The 25,986-nt window shown below is 48.1% G+C and overlaps 1 protein-coding gene across 1 annotated transcript in view; it reads left to right on the forward strand.

Annotated features, from left to right (window-relative positions):
• LOC147666679 (pre-mRNA-splicing factor SYF2-like) overlaps positions 1 to 25,986 on the forward strand; it is a 182,632-nt gene that overhangs the window by 68,763 nt on the left and 87,883 nt on the right. The window contains exon 4 of the mRNA XM_086948974.1: positions 1,162 to 1,279. Coding sequence (XP_086805100.1) covers positions 1,162 to 1,279 — 118 coding nt within the window. The remainder of the gene's footprint in view (positions 1 to 1,161; positions 1,280 to 25,986) is intronic.

The raw sequence follows: 25,986 nt of genomic DNA on the forward strand, positions 1-25,986 counted from the left end.
CCCGCGTCTTCTCTGTTTTCCTCAGGTCCCGCGTCTTCTCTGTTTTCCTCAGGTCCCGCGTCTTCTCTGTTTTCCTCAGGTCCCGCGTCTTCTCTGTTTTCCTCAGGTCCCGCGTCTTCTCTGTTTTCCTCAGGTCCCGCGTCTTCTCTGTTTTCCTCAGGTCCCGCGTCTTCTCTGTTTTCCTCAGGTCCCGCGTCTTCTCCGTTTCCCTCTCCGCTTCGGCGTTCTCCTACTGTTTTTGCGCCAACGCTCTCTGCCCCTCCCCTTTGAGCCTGTCCGATTTTCAGTGGTTCGTGTCTTTCTCTTCCGGTTTGCGTGGGCGTTACTTCCGGATCAGGCATGTTGTCGTATTCATGTGGAAACATAGCAGAGGAGCATGAAGTTGGTAGTTCAGTGTGGTGTCGCTGAGATGGCATACGGGATTGTTGGACCCTACCTGGCGTTAGACCGGTAAGTCTCTCTTCCTTCACAGAGTCCTTCTCACACTGCCCTTGGCATCGCTTATCCCCAAAGTGAGAGCCATCAGCCGATGCCCCCTCAAGCCATTCCTCACTATGGTTGCAGTTCCAACCAGAGAGCAAGTGAATCCGCCTCCATCTGTGCCGTAGAGGAAAGGAGTCAGTACCAGTCAGCAGGGAGCTGGTGTTCAAAGCTCCTTACTTCGAATCAGTTCCTCTGCGTCTCTCCTCTGCCAAATTCAGCCGCCGTGCACCACACTACATCACAGCGCCCAGCAGGGTAGAAATAGCAGTGATTATATGTGATGAGAGATTCTGCACCACTCTGCAGCAGAGAAAAAATCAAATAGAACTTGAGCAAGCTGATCAGGCGGGTCAGCCAAGAAGTGATGCTGTCACTTAGAGGGGGGCGGGGGGGCAGGCGTCGCGTGTCCCAGTGAGAGGTGAAGGGGTAGTACTGATTGCTAGCCAGGTGTGAGAGCAAAACTACTGAAATACTGAGGATCTCCCCAATACCTCCCCTTTCTCTACTTAAAATACAAGGTGTCTAGGTGAAATTAACTGCGGCACAATTGATTTACATAAAGTGTTCAAAGCATTTCGTAACCCTTCTAATTGACATTATGGGTGATCATGCATTAAGAGTGAACATTTTGAACTTAATTCTGACTCAGTTACCTAATTTTGTTCCTTGGTGCGGAAGGAATGTGCAGCTAAAGGTGAAGATTATCAGCGGGCCAAGTTATTGGAAATCAGTGCTGAAGATGCAGAAAAATGGGAACGGAAAAAGAAGAAAAGGAACCCAGATATAGGATTCTCAGGCTAGTAATCACATTTTTTCTTCTTTTCTGATCCTTCACACGTACTGTTTTTATTTAAATTGCAAGTTTAAGAAAAGAAAAAAACGGTGTTTTATATGGACTGGATTTATGTATATTGCAGATGTGCCTCTCTAGTAATAAATGCAAATTGCAATGATAGTTTTTGTAAAGTGGATTAGGCCAAGATGACAAGCCAGCGAACATCATCTTAAAGTTAATGACATGTAGTGACAGCAATCCACACGTGGATTAAAAAGGAAGCCATAATGTGGAGGGCTCCTTTGACTTTTACTTAACCTTCTCACACATCCTGTTGTAAAAACTGTGAATCAGCCATCTCATTTAGTAATGCGTAGCAGGTTAAATTAACAAGATGCTCTTTTTCCTACTTGAAGTTTAGCATTACCCTGGGTTTTATGCAGGTCAGTATAACCTGCAAACACACTCCCCTTCCATCACTTCCATCACTCTCCCCCCAAAAAGGTTGGCAGCAAGCCTGCTCACTGGTGGTCTGGAAAAGCTAACCTAAATGAGCTGTATCTACTCGCTCCGTGCCTGGGGCATATGTACAGATGCCAAGTTATTCCTCCATGTAAAGGGATCTAGCTGTTCTGGCACAGGTAATTGAAACAAACTTCACTGCAAACTTTTGGCAAGCTTCTTTCTGAGCAGAGCTACTAATACTTAAGTACCTGATTGCAGGTTTGAAAACTTACTCGAGGATTTGTTGTTTCCCCAGACGTTGTGTGAATTAAGTTTCACTGTTGAACAAGCATTTACAATGCAACGGTCTCGCCTTTGAAAAAGTTAGAGCTATTGGCATTGTAAATTACAACATTTTTATTTATGTGTTGGTTTGGAAAATGGATAAATAAATGGCACTGTCGTGTACAATGCCAATAGCTTAATCTCTCGCAAATGCCACATAGAAACACACAGACCCACACAGAGTCCCACACACATACATACCTACAGAGTCACACGCAGCGCCACACACACAGAGCCACACACTTCCAGTTGTCGGTGGGCAGCGTGGAGCAGACCAGCACCCAGCCCAACAGGGCCAGCAGGAAGGCCACGATCTCCCCCGCCATGCTGGCCATGGTCACCGGCGAGGGTCACAGGGTACGGGTGAGGGCAGAGGGCAGAGGGGTGAGAGCTGAGGGCACAGGAGTCAGAAGCGAGGGCCTAGGAAGGGCTGAGGGCACAGGGCAGAGGGGTAGAGCTGAGGGCACAGGGGTAAGAGCTGAGGGCACAGGTAAGAGCTGAGGGAACAGGTAAGAGCTGAGGGCACAGGGTAAGAGCTGAGGGCACAGGGTAAGAGCTGAGGGCACAGGGGTAAGAGCTGAGGGCACAGGGGTAAGAACTGTGGGCAAAGGGGTAAGAGCTGAGGGCACAGGTAAGAGCTGAGGGCACAGGTAAGAGCTGAGGGCACAGGGGTAAGAGTTGCGGGCACAAGGGTAAGAGCTGAGGGCACAGGAGTCAGTGAGGGCACAGGGGAGGGCGGAGGGCAGTGTGGTGAGGGCTGGAGGCCTGGTTTGAGGTCAGAGGGCACAGGTGCAAGAAGTGAGGGCCTAGGAAGAGCTGAGGGCAGAGGGGTAAGAGCTGAGAGTACAGGGGTAAGAAGTGAGTGAGGGCCCGGGGTGAGATCAGATGGCAGAGGATTCAGAGCTGAGGGCACCTGCGAGGGCAGAAAGCAACGCAGCAAGGGACAAATGCCCTGCTTGAGGTCAGAGGGCGGTACGGGGCAAGAGTTGATGACCAAGGGGTAAGAGCGCTATGGCGGAGCCGGGCACCGGTCAGAGCTGAGGGCACAAGAGGGGGTGGAGCAGATGGATGCGGGGCTCAGAATAGAGCCCTTCTGGCAAACGCGCAGGTTAAACTTGAGAAACAGCAAGTGGAAATGCGCAGGTGCTGGGGTGAGAGCAGTGGTGCTGAGGGTGGGCGTCACTGTGGTTTCTTCTTGCTCCAAGTTCTTGCCCCGTGGTTGGTGTGTGCTCCCCAGACCATAGCTTCTCTCCCGCAGTGCTTCTACCGCACCCTCACACACACACACACACACACACCTGCCTGCTCTGTATCTCTTAGCAAGATTCTATAGGGCTGCCTTATAAGAAAATGTGCCGGTCACACTCCTTTCCCCACAGGAAACCTATAAAAATTATGAGTCCATAGTAATCACCAGGAAATAAACGTACAGGATTAATATTTCAGAAATGTGCACCACCCTTTGAGCATGGTCTTCACAGTGCCGTGTATTAGTGTGTAGAATGTTACAAATAGATGGCGTCACACACCGAACTTCTCTCTGCTGTGCCCAAGCTCCAAAACTCGACTAAACAGATAAAAATATCCTTTGCTGTAATGTCCCCAAACTGACAACTCGTGTTTTTAAGAAGATAACTTGCTGCGGACAGCCTGAAAATCGTGAGCTTTGTTGCATGAACTGCACTCCAGCTTCTTCCCTAGTAAATTAATTGTTTCGAGGCACTTTATAATCATGCCAGTAGCGCTACACAAAGGTCGGTGACATAAACCAATATAACATGAAGAAAAAAATGTATATCGTATCATCACGCGATATACTTCCCCCACAATTTATCAGCCTTGCCAAGATTTAAACTCGAGACCTGCAGATCACACCGGATGTCGGCGGCAGCGCTTAACTCAATGAGCCGTGAGTATGTATGCCAGTCTCCTGCCTCAATTGCCAGATGTTATTTAAAAACACACAACAAGTAGTGAAGTGTCATCTTTTCCAAGGTATTGGTTGAAGAGGAGTGTTTTGTGTTATTATTCGAACTGCAATATCGAAGTCCATAATGTTGCTAAGAGAGAGTTCTAAACCACGATGGCCGATTCGGAAAAGTATTGTGATATCCTGCGACTGGCTTTAAACTACAAAATACAACCTAGCAATCACAGCTGAAGAATGCTTTGCACCTTTATTTCACACAGTCAGTTGCTTTTTCCTTTATTTAATAATACTATGTACATGTCCATGTTTGAGGGTCCGTGTTTTACCATATCTGGGGCAAGCCACCAGTTCATGCCGAGTAACTGCTTCCCATTTACTGAAAGTCATTACTCCCGTGAATTTGGAGAGGGTTGTGCGTTCGTTTAATGTTAGCTATCCAGCAGCCATTAGAGATCCGCCGAGGACATGTTCTCTAATGCGGCTCTCATGCGGATTAGTCTGTCTTCTCTGGAATGGCGCGTCAAGGACCCTTGAAAGCGAGGAGCTACTAATTTGCAGAGCCTACAGTTTCGCCTGGGCTCCAAGAACCACAGTGCCGCAATAGTTTAACCGGATAAATACCTCTGCCTCAATGTCAGTAGGAAAGTCTGTATCCAGAGGATACATCATCGGCTATAACCCTTCACCTCTGAGAAAGTCAGACTCCAAAGAACAGTACTGCATCGTGTTTGCCACCCATCACGTTGAGTGGGGGTGTCTCTCTAAGGGGCGTCTCTAATGTAATTAAACCTGTGGCTTAAAACACACTAGAGTAAACTAGCATTTACAAGTGGGGCCGGAGACACGGACAGCGAGAGGGGGGGGGGGGGCGGGAACGGGCACACGGACAGCGGGAGGGGGGGCGGGAACGGGCACACGGACAGCGGGAGGGGGGGTGGGAACTGGCACACGGACAGCGGCAGGGGGGGCGGGAACGGGCACATGGACAGCGGGAGGGGAGGGGAGCACTCACCTGGACTTCTTCCGGCGGCGGTCGGCCTGGAGGAATGACAAAACAAACCTTTAAAAAAAAAACACCGCCCACCGCCGCAATGACGTTCACAAAGGGGCGGAGAGCGAAAAAATCGCCGGAACACCCACGAATCTGCTCGGGCAATGAATGACGCATCTCTGTTCCAATGGCTAGCCTCCATTTATGGAACTAGCCAATGGAACAGAGAGGCGGGACAAAGCCCCAGACTGCTTCTAAAAAGATTTCGCCTGCGCGAACGCTGCTGCTCAGCGGACGCCAGGCGAAACCTAAACATGAGACACTTCTATAGCTAAAGAGTTGACCTCAGTGGCATGACTGGAGGATTCCTTCCTGCAGGAGAGAAAAGCAACTGGACATGTTATTTTTTCATTGTACAAATGCACATTTTGTTTAGATTGAATATTATAAAAACCTCAAACATGGGCATGTGTCAAGAAAAGTTAAGGAACAGGTTACTAAAGCACTCTACGTAGTATCAATTTAGTATGATCTAGGTAATCCTAGATATCTCATTTGGAGAGAAATAATCCCTGAGTATTAATTGTCATAACCACTGTATCTATAAATCCAAACAGATTTCTATGTAGAGTAACACCGGATCCAGACAAAAATGTTCTTTCATTTCTTTATTAAGAATTCATATGTATAAGTTTAAAACTTCCCAGCTCACACCGCCGACACGCGTTTCGTCTTTTTCTGAGACTTTTTCAAGGCTGGGAGTGACAAACAAATAATATAATAAATATATAATATATACGAACTAAAACGTATGTAAATACAGCTAGAGGAAAGGTAATACAAAAATTACAAACATAATTCCTACATTTATACAGATTGAATGTTAGATGTTAAAAAATTGAAAAATGATATTTTAGAAATGAGAATTAGGGAGCCAAACATGTATAAACAATGAATCACAATTAGGTTCAACAAATTAAACCCAAACAAGTCAAAATGCTATCTGCATCACATTGAAAATCATACAATACATGAAGCTGTAATTGTGATCTCATATAATGTGTGGACGCCAAGGTCATGGACAGATCACGGTATTTCTCTGTGCCTACTGAATAGATATCCACTATGGATGGTAAAATAATCCACACATAGAATAGAAGTAACCTACCAAGAATAGTGTGGAAACGTCTGTGAGTAGAATGCGAAACTTTGGATCCTCCAAAGATGGTACCACCTTCCAGACTGTTAGGTAAACGACAACCACGCCACACTGTGCAGTTCGAAGATTGAGAGAACAACACATGACATAAAAACGTGTCCCACTGACGGGGGCGATGCAGGTTGCCAGGATGAAAGCCCAATATTGGTCAGGGGGTGAGGGCTAGAGTATATACTCTTCAAAAAAAGAAATCCAAAAGTTTAACAAAGATAAAACGGGCCTGAGAGGAAATGTCCCCATTAGCTCACCTTGTATAAAATATCTGGGAGTGGAAGGTATTGTACTCAGTATAACTCCATTTCGCAGGTTTCAAAAATTTGTTATAAAACCTAGAGAGAGGTGCACAAACATTTAATATTTAAGACGAGTCTGCGTCTAACCATGAAGATATAACTATAAATAGATGCACAAACACTAACCAGTGTCTCAATAGGATGACATTTAAAATGGTGTCATATAGAGTGAGTAAGAAGAAGAAAAAAAAAAAAGATTCGTGGAACACTATAGGGATGCCCGGATAGGAGTCACCCCATGCCCGTCAGTAACAACAGGCTACCTTAAACACAAAACGACTGTTGGACTTGGCCTTTTTCCCCCCAAATTTTTCGCTTTTGACCCCTTTACCTAGGATGTCTTCCCCCATGGGATTAAACCTGTATAGGCCATGAGTGGTGTGAGACACCTTGTTGAGAATGTAATTACCTGTAATAAATGAGCATCTGTAAAATCCCCCATTTTAAAAATGTATCTGACTAAAATGTACTGTGATTTTAAAATGGATGCCATGGCCCTGGGTAGTGCCACCTGACTGTGTTAGGTTGGCGGTCTAGTTAATATTACCCAGTTACCCCTAGCTTTTGGAGGGAAAGCCTGGCACCCAGGGTGCTCACCCCCTCCCCTAGAACCAGTTTAGGCTAGATTTGCCAACATTCTAGAAGGTCCTGGCACTGCCTGGGAGGAGGGTATAAATAGGGAGAAGTGTCACCAGAGAGTCAGTCAGCGCTGGGACAAGGAAGGGAGGGGACCTGCTGTGAGGTGCTACCGCCACATGGGCCTGTGAGCTGGGCCCTGCACCCCTATAAACCCCCCCCCCGCTGCTGTCCCCATGGGCCCCTGACAAGGGAGGGCCCCTACCCAGGTCACTGACGTTATTTGGACCGGGTACCACGCCAGCACTGCGTGAAGAAGCGCCCAGGAGGTGAGGAGTGTGCCCCTGAGGAGGACTGTGGGACTGTTCATCCCCCCCTGTGAGGTGTGCTGCCAGGTGCTGTGCTGCAATAGCGCTGTTTTGGGGAGGTTGATGCCCCCAAGGAAGCTCTGGGCTGTGAGGTACCTATGGTGAAGGGCTGTGGACAGCTGACTTTCGTAAACTGCAGTATCGCCCCCTAAGCGCTGGGAGTCCAAAGACTGATACTGCCTGTGGAGCTGCCTGGGGAGGATTGTGCCCCCAAGGGACTGTGCCCTCGAGGGAGTGTGACTCTTAGACTGCCCCTGGACTGCCTATCAAGCGCTGTGGGGAGAGAAGCGCTGGGGCTAGTGTGGCCCCTGGAATGCTGCTGGCCCTGGAAGTAGTATGGGCAGGGAGAGGAGCAGTGCGCTGTGCATAGCGCCACTCTCCTGAGGAGAATCACGCTGGAGGAGCCTACCCTCGTGTCAGCGCGCTATCTGCCATATGATTAATTAATTACAAGGGAGCCTACCCCTTATCGCCGCTGGAAATCACCGCCGCAGCCCGGCGCGACTGTGGAGGGGCCCCCACCACTGTGGATATCGTCGCGGCGGCCCCCGGTACCAGGAGAGGGCCGCCGAAGTGCAGGAAGGGCCGCGCTAGGCCCTGAGGCCGTCAGGTTCCCCCATCACATGACGGGGGGCCCCGCCGCGCCCTGATTGGCCTGCACGGCCGTGACCTGTGAAGGCCGCGCAGGGATTGGCTGACGGCCAGGAAGGCCGGGTGAAGAGTCGTTGCGGGGCCCCGTGATCGCAAGAGGGGAGCCCCGATTGAGATTGACCGGAGCAGGAGCCTACCCTGCCGGTCTATGCCCTGAGTGAGGGGCCGGGAGGATAGACGGGGCCGGGGCACACTGTCGGTGCCAGCCCCGCCTCCCTAAACGAAGCCGGGCAGCAGGAAGAGGCCTGAGAGCGGAGGAGGGAGCCCCGTGAGGGAGAAGGGGCCCGGGTGAAGGCGAGAAGCCTGCGGCAAGACCGCCCCGCCGGGCAGGGCACCACGAGAGCCGCGCGTCGCCTGCAGGGCTCCGTGTGGTGGAGGAGCCCTGCCATCACGCACAGGAGTCGGCCGGAGGAAGTCGGTATTCCTGCGGGGCTCCCAGCCAGTGAGGAGAGCCCCGCCCACCGGCACAGTGAAGTCCTGGGCCCCCGTGAGAAAGGAGGGGCCCGGCTGTCATTGTGAGAGAGAGGAGGGGGCATCGAGGCACATTGCCGGTGCCTGCCCCCCTCCACGGAAAAGAGCCCTGCAGGGGAAGAGGACCCCCGGAGTAGCCCGGTGAGTGGGGCTTTAATTAACCTGTGTGGAGGTCGGGGCACAGGGTCGGTACTCGCCCCAGGACTTGTGCTAGCCCCTGGAAACTGTACTGAGTTTCATTGGCCCTATTGATCCCCTTTTTAAGCCTCTAGACTGGGCCGGGACATTACTGAGGCCCCCCCGGGATTGGTACAGGGACAAGTTAACCCCTAGCTAGGTGTTGGGCCCTGCAGAGTGAAGGGCTGGGTAACTCAGCCTGGTTGTTAATGGCTTGTTGATCCCTGAGCCCTGCAATGGTTATTTGCCATGTTCATTTCTGATCAGGATGCTGGTTGCCTAGGGTAACGCAGCGATTCATGTTACCTGTCCAGGTGTGATGCGCCACTGCGCCTAGTGTTATTGACTGCTGTTTACCCTGCTAATGTGGTTATGCTAATGTTATGCCTACACTAAGGTTACTGAGGCCCAGGTATACGGTGGTTTTACACCTGATGGGTGATTGTATGCTTTTGTGCCCTTTTAGTGCAGTGGTGCCCCTATGCTGGCCTGATGAGTTATTCCAGGCCCCTGTTTATGCCCCTTGTTAATGAGCCTGCCGTACTGATTTCTTACAGGTGCTCCTGTCTAGTATGTGCTGTGATGCTCTGTTGTTCTTCCCTTACAGGGGTGGGGAGTGGCGTTATAATGCATAAAATGTATGTGCGCTAATGTGGGATTTTGAAATGACAGCTTCCCCGAGGATGAGAGCCTGAGTTGGCCCCGCCAGATTGGCCCCAGGTCTAATGTCATTTAACCAACCATTTTTTCCTTTCAGCATGGACTTTGGACTCAACCCTTTTTGTCCCATGTAAATAATCCCCCACTGAAGTACTTGGCTCTGGTGCCAGTTGGCGCCTTGTTGTGACTACCACTATTCTGTTCCTTTTTACTTTGCAGGTTGGAGACATCACTAAACTTAATCTTTTTCCAACCAAAGGTGGTGTCGTGACTCTTTTGTGGTGTGATTGGTGTGTCGTCTGTGGGTACTGCGTGAATGCTTCACATGTCCTCGAAGTTTGGCCTGCCCGCTTGATGCCATGCTACCCCCTTGGAGATTTGGGTAACCCCCATTTCCTACATTGGTGGCAAGCGGTGGGATAGGACTTGTGTTTGCGCAGTACCACAGCGGCCACGGGTTACACTGCAAATAGAGCTTTGGATGTAATCCGAGCCTTGTTGTGGGGATTATTGTGTTTTTTTTATTGCTTCCTCCTGAAGAGTGTTCTGAATTGTCCCCTTGTTCCACTGGGAGGGTGTGTCCCGGGTGTACCTCGCCACGATGGGGTTGGTTTACCAGGAAGTGGAACTGATGGAGTACACTGAACAGGAGGTGATAGACTTCCTCCTGGAGAGAGGGATACCCCCAGTAGGGAACATTAGGAGGAATTTGTTTCTCTATGAGGCCCTCAAGAGGGGAGAGCCCTTAGAGATTGATGGGGACTTGTCTGACTACCCCCCCGAGGTTTTAAAGGGTCAGTGGGTTAGAGACCAGAGAGAGGGCTCCCCATCCAGAACCCTGGGAGGTAGTTACTCCGATGAGGAGAAGGAAGAATTTGAGAGGGCGGAGATGCCAGTAGCTGTGGAGGACACCAAAGATAGGGAGTCTCGCACTGGGTCCAGTCCCGGGGGCACTGCCCCATCCCTTTCCCTGTCCCCAGAAGAGTGGGTAGATAGGAGGGAAGAGAGGGAGTATCAGCTGGCGCTGGCAAAGCTCAGGCATGCCGAGGGCTTAGCGCAGCTGAGGGTAGAAGAGCAGCGACTAGAGACTGAAAAAGTCCTAGCGCTGGAGAGGATGGCAGAGGCGGAGAGGGCCTTCGCCAGGGAGAGATCAGCTCAGGTGGGTAGTTTGTCCCCTGAGAGTGGTTTTAGGAGTCTGGATTCACCGAGGTGGGTGGGATCCAGTGGTGGCAGCGAGTGTAGGTCCAGTGCAAGGAGTCCCACTCCCGAAGCCCAGGAGACTGTGCCTGATTCCCCGGAAGAGGAGGACGGGTTAGTGTTCAGGGGTAGGGGAAAGCTGTCCCATCAGTCCTGGGGAGAGTTTGAGGAGGAGTGTTGGACTGTATTGGAGGATTGGGTGGTGAGGAGAGCAGTGGAGGATTGGGAAGAGCTGTGCCATGCCGTTATCCGGGAGCACATGCTGAGGAGTTGTTTCCCAAGACTGCGTCACCATCTGTTGCAGTGCGGGTTCTCAGACCCCAGGGAACTTGCACGGGAGGCAGACCTCTGGGTAAGTGCCAGAGCGTCTGGGAAGGCTGAGGGGAGTGATCCTGAAGGGAGTGAGACAGGGAGGTGTCCCAAGGTGCCCCAGCTGCGGCCACCGGGCCTGGAGTGTTCTTTAAGAGAACCCCAGCTTGGGAGGCTAGGCTGCCCCGATGTGTCATCCAGAGGGAGGGATCCCCTTATGTCAGGAGAACCCGGAGCATCAATAATCAGAGCTCCAGTGGTTCGGGGGTCTGACCAGTCACAGGGTTTAGATCCTGGACTGGGGTTCCAGGTTCAGGGGTTGCCTGACCTGGAGGGTGGGGTTCCTGTAATGAAGGTCCCTACCAAATTGACTCCCAGGGGTACCACTCCCAGTGGGAGGGTGCGGAACTCTGGGAGGGGGTGCAGGGGGAGGGAGGACTCGCCCCTGTCACCGGCTCAGCCACAGGGCATAGATCCCGGGTTGGGTGGCCAGAGACAGGAGTTGCCTGCCCTGGTGGGAGGGACCTCTGTAACCAGAGTCTCCCCGGAAGTGACTCCCAGGGGTACTTCTCCGGGTAGGAGGGTGCGGAACTCTGGGAGGGGGTGCAGGGGGAGGGAGGACTCTCCCCTGTCACCGGTTCAGCCTGTGGGTTTCGACTCCAGGTTGGGGAGAGAGTTGTGTGAGGGTGTCCCCAGGCGTAGGAGATGGAGAAACCCTAGGAGGAGAAGTAGGGGGAGGAGAGCCTCGCCCCTAAGGGCTGGTCAGTCTGAGGGTGTAGACCCCAGGTGGGTGGACCAGTGGAAATTTGGAGAGCGGAGAGTGGTTCAAGAGAATTACCAGCCTGAGGCTAGAGCCTCCCACTCTGGGAAGGAGAAACATCCCACTAGGGAACACCAGTGGGGTGGTTTTGTTGGTGAAGGGAGGGTTGCGAAAGAGAACCATTGGGTTCCAGAGTGGAGGAGAGACTGCAGGTGCTCCTGTAGTTGCAGGCCTGCGTCCACCTTTTTCCGCCCCAAGCAGGGAAGCCCATCAAGGCATTGATCGGTCTACCCTGGCTTTTGGCTGGGGGGGAGTTGTGTTGGACTTGGCCTTTTTCCCCCCAAATTTTTCGCGTTTGACCCCCTTACCTAGGATGTCTCCCCCATGGGATTAAACCTGTATAGGCCATGAGTGGTGTGAGACACCTTGTTGAGAATGTAATTACCTGTAATAAATAAGCATCTGTAAAATCCCCCATTTTAAAAATGTATCTGACTAAAATGTACTGTGATTTTAAAATGGATGCCATGGCCCTGGGTAGTGCCACCTGACTGCGTTAGGTTGGCGGTCTAGTTAATATTACCCAGCTACCCCTAGCTTTTGGAGGGAAAGCCTGGCACCCAGGGTGCTCACCCCCTCCCCTAGAACCAGTTTAGGCTAGATTTGCCAACATTCTAGAAGGTCCTGGCACTGCCTGGGAGGAGGGTATAAATAGGGAGAAGTGTCACCAGAGAGTCAGTCAGCGCTGGGACAAGGAAGGGAGGGGACCTGCTGTGAGGTGCTACCGCCACATGGGCCAGTGAGCTGGGCCCTGCACCCCTATAAACCCCCCCCCCCCGCTGCTGTCCCCATGGGCCCCTGACAAGGGAGGGCCCCTACCCAAGTCACTGACGTTATTTGGACCGGGTACCACGCCAGCACTGCGTGAAGAAGCGCCCAGGAGGTGAGGAGTGTGCCCCTGAGGAGGACTGTGGGACTGTTCACCCCCCCCTGTGAGGTGTGCTGCCAGGTGCTGTGCTGCAATAGTGCTGTTTTGGGGAGGTTGATGCCCCCAAGGAAGCTCTGGGCTGTGAGGTACCTATGGTGAAGGGCTGTGGACAGCTGACTTTCGTAAACTGCAGTATCGCCCCCTAAGCGCTGGGAGTCCAAAGACTGATACTGCCTGTGGAGCTGCCTGGGGAGGATTGTGCCCCCAAGGGACTGTGCCCTCGAGGAAGTGTGACTCTTAGACTGCCCCTGGACTGCCTATCAAGCGCTGTGGGGAGAGAAGCGCTGGGGCTAGTGTGGCCCCTGGAATGCTGCTGGCCCTGGAAGTAGTATGGGCAGGGAGAGGAGCAGTGCGCTGTGCATAGCACCACTCTCCTGAGGAGAATCACGCTGGAGGAGCCTACCCTCGTGTCAGCGCGCTATCTGCCATATGATTAATTAATTACAAGGGAGCCTACCCCTTATCGCCGCTGGAAATCACCGCTGCAGCCCGGCGCGACTGTGGAGGGGCCCCCACTGCTGTGGATATCGTCGCGGCGGCCCCCGGTACCAGGAGAGGGCCGCCGAAGTGCAGGAAGGACCGCGCTAGGCCCTGAGGCCGTCAGGTTCCCCCATCACATGACGGGGGCCCGGCCGCGTCATCGGCCCGCCCCCGCCGCGCCCTGATTAGCCTGCGCGGCTAAGTATGAAAAGAAAGAATCAGTAAATCTAGACTCCAATACTCACCATTGTTAGATAGACCCAAACAGAGGTCGGCCACCCTACCCAATGTAGGGCCATGTAAGTACCCTCTAAAAAGTACAAACAAAACGATGTAAGTGCATGAGAGGAAGCTATATTGGCCAAACAAGAAGGAGCCAAGAAAGGTAAAGTCAAAAGAAAAACTCACAATATATACCAAGACGTATAAGGAGGCGGGTCCCCTCTTAGTAACTAGTAAGGACGTAAGACCTTGATAAGTCTGCAATGAAAAATCAGGAAAAGAAATTTTGAAAAAGAAAGCGTCATGATCCCCAAGTCACTAAAGTGAAATCAGCACATGTAGCAAGCTTGCATCCATGACACAATTTACTATGGAGCTAAAACTCACTAGTAATTCCTCCCAAATACCACAAGTATGTTTGTGGCGAACAGGATATTAGAAGCAGCCCTCCCCGTTAGGGTGATATATATAGATATTTCAGCAAGGTTGCCTGCTATGAGAAGGTCCACACATGTGAGTAAAGTTCAGCCACGAATTTATTGAAGAAACAGCGGTGTCAAACAGCGTGCTGCCTGGCTGAACTTTACTCACCCGTGTGGACCTTCTCATAGCAGGCAACCTTGCTGAATTGTGTGAAGCGGGCCAGCCTGAGCCGCGAGAAGATCCCGCTGCAGTGATGCAGCCCAGCTGTGACGCCACACGACGCTGCAGCCGAAAGGACAGGGGATGCCCTTTGGAGAATGTCTTGTGCAGGACAGATGGGGTGACTGTTTACTGCAACCCACTTGGGATTTTATTTTTCTACAAGAGCGCAAAGGCTGGCGACTCACATAAGGAAGAGAAGTAGCACTTCAAAGACCATCAGGCCGTTTGTATGGCCACGCCCACATGGGCAGGGACATTTTGTTCATAAGTGCGTTTAGGAATTGCTGTGCCTTAGTTTGTCGTTGAAGATGCCCGCAGCCCTTGACAAAGTGCTCCAGTGCACAAAACGCGTTGGGCAGGACATGAAATAAGTGCGAGGCAGCACTCTGTTTGACACCGCTGTTTCTTCAATAAATTAGTGGCTGAACTTTACTCACCTGTGTGGACCTACTCATAGCAGGCAACCTTGCTGAACTATATATATGTTTGCTCCACTGCACCAACGTGGCGCACTCTCAGGCGGCTGCTTCTTTATGCGGGGGTGCTCCCCCATAACAATTGCAGCTCGACTGTCCTCCCACAAAAACTTCCGTTGGGAAAGAAAGCACACTCGGGGGTTGGTTACTGTCGGCTTATTCACAGTAAACTTGCATAACAAAAAACAGACGCGTTTCGGTAAAGACCTTTCTCTATGTTTACCGAAGCGCCACACAGTCAAAGTATTTAAACACCCATTCCCCAACATGGACACAAAGAAGGGACTGCAACACTATTGCGGCTTCCCAACTAGACCTGATAAATCAGCGCCATCATGTTGGGGAGTGGGTGTTTAAATACTTTGACTATGTGGCGCTTCGGTAAACATAGAGAAAGGTCTTTACCGAAACACTTCCGTTTTTTGTTGTGCAAGTTTTCTGTGACTAAACTGACAGTAACTAACCCCCGAGAGTGCTTTCTTTCCTGACGGAAGTCTTTGTGGGAGGAGAGTCAAGCTAAAACCAAGGTTACAGGGACGTTATAGTTATGAAATAGAAAAACAATGTAGAAATTACTTTAAAAAAAAAGATTACAGTGATGTTATAGTTAGGCCCACATTTCACTCGTACAAAACCATAGAAATTCAGCATTTGTAGTTACCTGAGCTAACTGTAACTTACTCCCCCCACAGTGTACAGCTTATGAACTCACATATTTTTTTTAACATATTTTTATTGACATTTTATATCTCAGTACTTTTGTGCACATGTATATATAATTTCTTCATTTACATACATCTTTAGTACATGAGGCTCATACATACTGATGTTTTGTTTCTTCAGTACATTACAGGGCTATGATCTATAAGTATTGACTCATCATTATTTCACAATTATTTGATTCTAGTCCTAACCCATTTTCGCCAGCCTCTTCTACTTGGGTGGTTGCCAGCTCCAGACCAGGGCCCAGCAATGTCATCTTTGTTTTAAGGGATTAACGTTAAAGCCCAACTACTATCTAAAATGTGTGCAGTAGGGTGATGTATGTATGTATGTTTCTAGGAAGACTTGCTCAGGGAAAACTGCTAATAAATGATTGTTGTTGGACAGCGAGGCCCCCTCTGTTATATCTGGGCCCACCTTACCCCTTGTGTCTTGTTCCTCTGTTATGGGCGCTCATGAAGTCTAGTGGCGGCATCTGCTGTACGGGTATGTCAAAGTAATGAGGCTGCTGTGGTCGGATGTTTCCTATTCAGACGCATTCCTACTACCATCTCCCTCACTACTTGTTTGTGTAGGTTTTCCCAAGCTAGCAAAGTCTCTTTCCATTGGTCTGCTAAAGGGCTCTTCCGCTTTCCCCTCTATTTTTCCCATCTCAATGCTCTACCTTCAGCTCCAGCCTAGCTAATTACATCACAATTCTAGCTTGCAACCTGTGGCCCAGCGGCAGAGTTCCAGGTCAATGCTATCCTTCTGTTTGCTAGCGCCATGGCTAGGTCTATTAGCCTATTCTCGAATTTACGCTTACGCGGCCGGGGGAAGAGCCCCAGTAGACAGACCTCCACCGTGGGGGTCATCTCTCGTTCCAGGGCAGCATTAATCCTGGCTAAAAGTACTTCCCAGAATGCACACAGTATTATACAACCCCAAGTCCTATGTATGAGGTCAGCATCAATATGGTCACATCTCTGGCGTTTTCACATTCCCCCTCCATATGTGACGTTGAGGCGATGGGGCGTCATATAGGTCATATGCACAAAGTTACAATTGTGTATATTTCAGACGTGTGTTGCGGAGGATCTTCTTAGGGGATCGTAGAATCTTGCCCCTTCGTCATCTGTGAGTTCTCTATCTACAACCCTCTCCCATTTCCCCCATAACTCCTGTAGTGGGGTGAGGGACATAGCGAGTAAAGTGGCATAGAACCGTTGCACCTGATGTCCCGCATTGCCCAGAGAAATCAATGAGTGCAGCACAGGATGTGTCTCCGGTTCCTTCCTACCCATTCCCCACAGCTGCCCAAAGGTGCGAATCACAGCCTCCTATTGTAGGAACTGGCTCGTGGAAGACCACAACTATCTACCAGCTCCTCAAACAGGATCAGCATTTTATTCTGGTAACAGACACCTACAGTCTCCAACCCAGTCTCTGTCCAAAGTGTCAACTGCTCTGCCGTGAATATCGTTTTGGGGTCCTGTATGGTAGGCCTACCAGTGGCAATATCGGGGTATACCTAGGGGATACTATCAATTTGGCCAGACATCATTTCCAGCTCTGCAAGGCTGTATTTTGCATCGTCGAGAGGTATGAGACAATGATTGCAGGGTCCAATAGTTCAGCCAACTAGGGTATGTGCTGTGCTCCATCAGACAGGTACCGCCACGTTCACTCCCTCTAGCCTTTGTGCCAACCATTGCAGCTCGGTGGCTAATAGACAAAATTTGGTACCCCCAGGCGGCCTTCCGTCATAAGGTGCTGCAGCGTTCTCAATGACACGCTTCTCGGCCAGTCTCCCCCCAGTTCATGTGGTAAGGAGTCCAGTAGTTTGAACCATCTGAGGGCATTAGGACCGCAAGATGGACAAAAAAATATAGAAGGCGTGGTAGCATGACCATTGTGGTCGGGGAAATCCTGGCCATGATAGGCAGTTGCAAAGTGTGCCAAAAAAGGACTCCTGACCGGAGGGACCAAAGCGCTGTTGTGAATGTATCTAGGACCCTAATTAAGACATTCCGGATTTATACCCTTGGTGGTTATAACAAATCATATCCTTATAAAGGCATAAGAATCATATCCATTTTAAGTCCTAGCCAATGCAGTCCAAATACGGCAAGGCTACTCCCATAGACTCCTAGAAAGCACAACGCGTTCTTAAACAAACCAAGCCTTCAGCAGCCCGGGAATTCCCCCTGCTTCTGTTTTGATTTGTCCTAAGAACTCCTGGAGTCCTGAAAGAACTGCCAGTTCTTAGTGACGTCTTATGTACAACCTCACGTCAAACTCGGCACCTTCCAGGTATAAATATACCAACATCTGCCTTAAGCAGATCGGCTATCTACTTGCCCGACGCCCTGCTGATGCGAGTGCCGAAGGATGCCGACCCTCCCTGCTGACTCAGTGAGAGAGACACTGTCTTTTCTCCTGCCGAGAAATCCAGCTCCAGTGTTTCCCTGACACCCTTGCGGGTTGCTGGGAGATCGAGTCCTGAGAGAGAGAGATAATGACCTCCTTCATTCTATACCCAAGGTACGGAGCTGATTAGACCCACAGAGAATTCTTGATTCAGATTCTTGGCAAAAACTGTAACTCATCTACTCCTTCCCACATACTAGGCTTAGGTTAGGTACACCAGGGTAGGCGTATCTTAGAAACACCAGTTGAGTACATTTAGTCATTATTTTATCATTGTATGTATTTTATCCATTTTAAGTATCTTATGGCTTAGAAACCATATAAATGCTTTTACCGTATTATTTCATAATACTCCTTTTACTGTACGCACTTTACTTTATGACAAGTATTGCAATTGTGTCAATGCATTTCTCTTGCATGAAAAAGAATACTGCTCAATAAATAACCTTTTATTGAAGACGCCCGTCTCTCTATTTCTCTGCATTTTTGGTGAAACGAAGCATGCACAATTGACTGAGTAAAATAGCTATCTATTGTTTCCGCGACTCTGGAGATATACTCCTTATTCTGGAGGGAGCAAAGTTGTCATGTTTATGCAGTTGTCAGAAGCGTATCCCTTCTTGTCTATTCAGGAAAGCTAAACACCTTCTTGTTTACTCGAGAAAGTTTCTAGTGACCTCTGAGCTAGCTGGCACACACAATTAAGTCTAACATATTCAATAGAGACCTAGTCGACCTCAGTCCTACGTCTAAACTATCGTATGTTATTCCAATGCGCAGAGCCTATTGGGAATATAGGAACTACACTACACCGCCCTATCCAAGTTCCCTTCCCTCAGATCCTCCATAGAGTGAAAAATATATACGTCCAGATATCTAAATGTGTGCAGGGTCCGGTTATGGTCAGCAGGCAGGGCCAAAGGCCTGGCCATGAGTCCCGCCATTGGTAATAAGTATGTCTTTTTTTTTTATTGACCTGTAGGCCCGGTAAAAGTCATGGTCTCTCCAGGAGCTTTAGGGCTGAGGCAGTGCCCGTCACATCTTCCCCCAAATAGATCAGCAGGTCATCTGCGTACAGGGAAATGGTATGTACCTGCCTGTCTAACCTTAGGCCCATCCCCTCACCATCAAAACAGCTCTGAAAGTGGTTCAATTGCTAAAGCAAATAAGAGGGCACCCTTGTCATGTTCCATGTGAGATCTTGTACTGAGTGGATACAGTTTTGCCAGTTTAACCCTCGCCATAGGGGATGCATAAAGGAGTTGTACCCATTTCCACCAGCCCTTCCCAAGACCCATGCGCAGCATTGCCTTAAACCGATAATTCCAGCAAACTGTGTTGAAGGCCTTTTCCAGGCCTATTGAAAGTACCGCGGCCTGTGGCTTAGATTTCACCTCCAAATGGTAAAGGATGGAGTAGAGTCTGCGTAGATTATAGGAGGTGTTATGGAAGGGGATGAAGCCGTTCTGGTCAGGGTGTATAAGGGATTTCTTGTGCAAGAGCAGTCTAAGCGCCGGGACCTTGCTGAGAACCTTGAAATCCAAAGTGGACTATTATCCCCACCTGGGCACCCATCACTGTAGGTTTGGTGGGAGGCGGGGATAACACATGCGCTTTGGGTTGTTTTAAGGAGGCCTCCAACTCTTAAGGATTCAGTGTTTACCAGCTTGGAGGCATATCTCGCGTAAAACTCTGCGGGAAGGCCATCTGGCCTAGTGTTTTACTGGACGCCATATCTGTAATGGCTGCACAAACTTCCTGCAGGGTCAGTGGGCCTCCCAGCTCTTCTTGCGTCTGCCTATCTAATGTCTGGAGTGGCAGGGGATCTAGGAAGTCCTTAAAGGCTGATTGAGGAACCGATGCGGGGGTGGTATATAACTTTTTGTAGTAGTCCTGGATTAAAGTGTTGATTGCTTCGGGTTCATAGACAAATTCGCCCAGTTCGTCTGAGCTTAAGTATTTGTGTCTCGAGGGTCCCTGGCTTAATCAGTGACCGGCTCGCCCCTCCTCCCTCTGCACCATATCCAGGTACTCCCTGTGATTGCGACATCGCACCATTCCAGTACTTCATTGTAACATGCCCGCGTTTCCTGCAGCCTCAACGAGGATGAGGCGTTAATTCCCTGAACGTTGTCTAATTGTCGTATACTATCTGCTAGATCTAGTAGCTCTTGGCAGTTTTCTCTCTGCGCTCCAATCGACTGACCCAGGCAATGCCCCCTCGCCACTACTTTAAACACTTCCCACTCCACCAACATGGTGAACGCGGTGTGAGCATTGGCATGGAAAAAAGTGTCAATAAGGGTACTCTAGTACTCTCTGAATGGGGTATCCTCCAGCATCAGTAGGTTAAGCCTCCATAGGGGGATCAAGGGGCACCGACCCATAGGTTGATGGCTCATCAATAAGGGACTATAATCTGGAAAAGTCCGCCCCAGGTACTCCATATGTGTGATGATGCCATCGAAGGCTGGTGTACACAAAAAGGTATCTAGTCTAGTGTGTAGTTGGTACATAGGGGAGAAGTAAGCGTATTCTGTCTACCGCATGCTGCACCCTCCAAATGTCCTCCAGCCACCAGTGGTTTATCCAGTCCTGGAACCCTGATGCTATGTGGTGGGCCTGTGCACCGGCAAGGGGTGGGTGGGAGCGATTCATATCGGTGTCAGCAACACAGTTAAAGTCTCCACCCAGCACTGCATACCCCCCCATGTACTCTGCAATCTGAGCCGATACATTACTGAGGAAAGCAACCTGGTCCAAGTTAGGCCCCTACACACTACCCAACATTACCTCCCGACCTGGCCGCTTTCTCACGGTAAGCACATATCTGCCTTCACTGTCTATTAAGGTGTGTGTGTTTTAAAAAAAAAAAAATGTAATTGAAGTTCTTGTATCATAATTTTAATATATGAAATAATGTACATTGGCAACCACAAAGTAAATATACAAAAGAAAGAAACATAATTTACGGAATGCATCAGTCCAATATTACTCAAAATACAGTCTCCAAATTTTATCAAATTTCCTCGTCCCACCAATTCGCTATGCATATCGCAATTCACTCTTTCTAACATTTCTCATTTTTTGAAGTCCGGTATTAAACGAAGGAGCTTGTATTAACTTCCAATTCTGAAGCACCAGAGACCTTGCCACTGCCATTGCAATAAATAATAGTTTAACCATCTGTTATAACAAACCAAGATCAGAATCATATCCATACAGTATTAATTTAACGTTGTAATTAATCTGGATCCCACAATACTTTTGTAAATATTCGAAAATCTCATTCCAAAAAGCACAATTTTAAAACCGTGAGCTATAATGTGAGACCAATTAACAGGAGTATATTGCTGACATCTAAAACAGATGGCACTGGTATTAGCATACATTTTAGAGATGGCAGCAGGAGTGCGATACAGGAGCCATTTACTGACAAATAACATTCTTCTCCAATTAGATCCTCGAAGAACACTAAAATTCAGCTTATTTATGCTTTTTCAGGTATCAATAGTAAGAACATGATTCTCCTGTTCTTGCCATTTTTTGATGGCTTTCGTACTAAGATCTACCTCAATATGTTGAGCTAGACAACGTTTCCATGCCCCTGGCTTCCTCATCTGGGAAATCAAAAACAGATCGTCCCATAACTGGCTAGAGGAACCAATAATTCTTGGCTCCACTTGTTCCAGCATTTTAAAGATCGAAACATAGGAACCTAATAACATAAAATTCCCTGAAATTAATAGCTGCATCTCTCCTTGTAACAACCAAACCCCCTCCCTTAAAAAATCTGATAGAGTGTAAAACCCAGCACGTTCCCATTGCAAAACAGTATCCGCTCCAATTTTCATTCCCATAAAAATGAGAGCATTCCTTAAGGGAGTTTTAGCAATAAACTGCGGGAGAGAATACCTTTTAAGAATAACGTCACAACGTTTAAAAAACCAGTACATCCTCTTATATCGACCGAGTTTCGGTGATTTAGGGATCTGCAATGGAAATGGCGTCCGAGCCTCTTGACAAATTTGGTCAAAGAAGAAATGAATAAATACATTTGGACTATGCATTCCAGATTTAAATCACTCTGAATATTGGGCAGAATATGCACTATAATATTCTCTGAGATTTGATACCGATAAGCCTCCCAATTCGGTTTCCACATAAAGTGTCCTCATTGCTATCCTGGGGCTTTTTTTTGCCCATATAAACCCTGAGAATAAAGATTCCACTTTTGAAAAAAAGCCGCTAGGCAAAAAGCACGGAATAGCGGAAAATAAAAAATTAAATAGTGGAAGAATAGACATCTTTATAAGTGCCACCCGCCCCAAAATAGTAAATGGCAATGACTCCCATCTAGTAAACAAAGATTGTACCTTCCGTAAAAGAGGATCAAAATTCAGCTTAACTAAATCGGAAACCAAAGTAGACAACATAACCCCCAAATACCTCTTCGGTATTATGTTGGCTCTGGCACCCGTGTACAAATTTTGGATTAAACTAATAATTTGTGAAGGGATTCCAAAGTGCTTTAAAATAGCAAATAAAGTTGTCCATACCACCAAATCAAAAGCTTTTTCCCCGTCTAATAATAAAATTAAAGCCGGGATTTTTTTTATCTAAAAATAATCTAAAGCCTCAGTGAGAAAATGGGTATTGGTAACTAACTGCCGGCCTGCCACAAAACCGTTCTGATCTGGATGAATAAGATCCATTGCAATAGAATTGAAACGTATTGATAGTAATTTAGTAAGGATCTTAGAATCAGCATTCAGTAATGTGATAGGCCTGTATGAGTTAGGGTCTTTTAGATCTTTACCTTTCTTCCGAAAGCTAACAACTGTCCCCTACCCAAAGGAGTCTGGAACTTGCCCACCCACTAACATGTAATTAAATAATTGTAGTAATAAATCAGAGAAGGCACTAAGGAAAATCTTAAAAAATTCAGCTGGGAGGCCATCCGGGCCACAAGCCTTACCAATTGGTAATTTCTAAACCACTAAATCTAATTCTGACTTAGAAAATAAGCGCATCATTGCATCACTATCTACCTGAGATAGAGAGGGCATATCATATCTGGTTAAAAAATTTGAGAGCCTGGAATGATCTATTTTTTGCTGTTGGCTGTAAATCTGTTTATAATGGGACAACATAATAGTGCCAATAACATCCGACTATGATACTTCTACCTGAGTAGCAGGACACTTTAGAGAACGGATCAAATTTGCGGCAGCTTGCTCTTTTGCCTGCCAAGCGAGGAGTTTACCAGAGAAATTACTCTCCTCGTAAATCCTCTGCGATTTTATCAAAAATTGCTGTTCACTCTGTGTAAAAGAAAAACGTACAAAGTTTACGTTTGGCCTCATTTAACTTATTTTGCGCATCACTAGAAAAATTAGATTGTCGAAGCAGAGTGAGCGAATGGATTTTTTGATAAAGTAAAGTCCTAGTTTGTTTAATAGCACGCCATTCTTCTGCGTCTTTACTGATTATGATGCCACGAATAAAGGCTTTTAATGAGTCCCAAATAATATGCAGCGGGCCGTGTCTAAATTGCGAGCAATGAACTCGGCAATCTCGATTTTTACAAAAGAGACCCAGTTGCTATATTGTAGATACATCTTATTAAATATCCATCTCTTGGAAGGCTTAATTTCTTCCCATACTTCAAATTCGATTAACAACATTGCGTGGTCTGAGAATCCGGTATGCAAAAATTTTAAATAAGAACATTTTAATAACCTAGAGGCCAAGAAAAATTCTAATCGAGAGGAGGATCTGTGCCGTCCCGACCAACAAGTAAATTCTTTTTTCTGTGGAAATTTTTATCGCCATGGGTCACAGAGATCCAATAAAGATATATTCAGCATAATAGACCTTCTTAACTTTGGTTTAGATTGTTTCTTCGAGGCACCAGTGGAATCTAATTTTGTATCCATAAGAATGTTAAAATCCCCACCTATCACTATATCCCCCCTAACCAACAGCAATGATTGAAATAACTCCTCATAGATTGGGGCACGGTCTTTCACTGGGGCATAAAAACGAACAAAAGTGATTGGTCTATTCCTATCTTTTAATAAACACGTGGCCCAACACCGCGCCCCTCCATATTCAAACTGGATAATTTCCGCATCTAAATTCCGATTTAAAAAAGAGCGACCCCGATTTGAGATTCTTGAGCGCATGAAAACCCCCGGTATAAAGACCAGGTTTTAAACATAGCAAAGGAGTTAATTTTAGCTGCAGAAATATGAGTTTCTTGCTACATTACAACTGCTGGTCGCTCTGACTAAATCCATAGCTCAATGGCTCGCATTTTTTTCCGATTATTCAGCCCATTAACATTAAAGGAAATCACTCTAAGCCCCCCAATTGACATATATAGAAATCATTGAAAACAGCTTCTTGCCAACTTATTTTTTCATCGCAACCCAACAAGAACTTCAATTTTTCATTTTTTCCCCCACCCACCCCACTCCTCAACCCAGGTGCTCCCCTCCAGCACCTAGCCCCGTGGCCCTGTACTACACCTTCACCTCCTCCCCTCGCTGGCCACATGGCACTAACCCCTCTCATAGAGGCGCCTTGTTGTTGCGCCCCTGATCCCGTGACCCCCCTGTTCCTCGCCTGCCCCCCCCACAATCATATCCAATATCCAATTTGGGCCTAACCCTGCGCCAGCTGACTAAGCATCTCATGTGCCTCATCAACATCAGTAAACAAATAAAATTTCCCTTTGATCAAAACTTTTAGCTTTGCTTGCTGTGCAATCGAGGCTTGCACACCCTTATCCTTAAATAACTGCAAAATCTTTACAAAGTCTTTTCTCCGTCTGGCAGCGGCAGCCGACATGTCGGAAAAAATCCGACATTTGGTAGTTGGATTGGCATGGAATTGTCTTTGCTTAAAAGCCTGTGATAGGATTGTTTCTTTGACACGAACATCAGCGAAATTAACAATAATAGTCCGGGGAAACGGAGAATTGAGAAATGGACGAGCTGGAACTCGATGCGCGCGTGTGATTAAGTCTCCCTTGAACTCAGGGACAACCTCTTGAGAAAAAATGGAAGTAATCCATTGCATCATATCCGAGCCCTCAATGTTCTCTGGTACGCCCACTACTCGAAGGTTTGACCTTCTATTATAATTTTCTAATTCATCCAGTTTAAATTCAAAGGCCTTCGAAAATTTAGATACACTAGACATCTCTTTCTGTACAATAGTCATATTGTCTTGCAACCCTGAAATTCTAGTCTAAGATTCTTGAAGTCGAATTGGAAAAGAAGCCATTGAATCTACAATTTTATCCAGGCGCTTACCAATCACTGCCAAGTCCGCCTTTTGAAATTGCTTCATCTCTCTTATTTCCCCCAAAATCAGATTTAACATATCTTTCACTGAAATCTGAAAATCCCCAGTAGTCTCAGTATCCATCCCCATAATCGGACTGCCATAGTAACGCCAATAGTCTCGATTGGATTGCGGCAATACATTAGAGGCGACCGAAGAGGCGTCCGTGCTGATAGAAAAAGTAGAAACTTCTTTATCACTAAGAGAAGCCGCTCCTATGTTTGAAGATGGAAGGTCTATTAAATTGACTAAGTCGCCACTCGGCGTCATTGAGTCTGGACTCTAAAAATCTTTCAAGGGAGGGGTAACTATTGGAGGAATTGAAGAGGTTGGAGCCCCTGGTAGGATTGCCCGAATCCCAGCTGTATTAGCAGAAACGTGAACTGCGCCCTTTCGCTCAAATAACGGAAATTGTTTAGAGGTCTTAGGAGCGCAGACTGTCATGACTTCTTTAGACGCCTGTGAGTCAAATGTGGCCGCTGGATTCACACATTGAGCTAATTCAGACGATTTCACTACTGAGCCCGACAAAGCCATATCTATTCCCCCCACGGGCAGCTCCAATACTTCCTGCCCCTCACTAGTGACAGAGTTGCCAGGATTCTGTTGGTGTCGCCCGGGAGATTGTCCTCACCCTCCCCAGAGCTCTCCGAATTTTTAACAGAAGAGGTTTCTCTCTCCGCGGCGGATCCTACCCGCTTAGCCTTTTCTGATTTATCCTTTAGTTGTTGACGTCGTATTATCGCCCTGGCCGTCAATTGCTTGCCCATAATCCGAGCCGATTCACTCTGCACCAAAATAAGTATAGCGAGGTGATGTCTACTCACCTCTGGATCTCTGACCCTTCAATCCTCAGCCACAAGCAGAATAGGTCCCAGTGAATGCCAAATAGAGCCAAGTCGTCGGGAATGCTGGGACTTGTAGTTTTACCCACACAGCGGCTTCAACCCTAAGCTATAAGGCTGAAGCGGCGGGGCAGAACAGTTCCAATCACCGGCAGGACTGGACCCCCAGTCACACGAAATCCCTTCAGGTGCACCC

This window comes from Lissotriton vulgaris, unplaced genomic scaffold, assembly GCF_964263255.1.
Source record: "Lissotriton vulgaris unplaced genomic scaffold, aLisVul1.2 SCAFFOLD_1297, whole genome shotgun sequence".
Lineage (NCBI taxonomy): Eukaryota > Metazoa > Chordata > Amphibia > Caudata > Salamandridae > Lissotriton > Lissotriton vulgaris.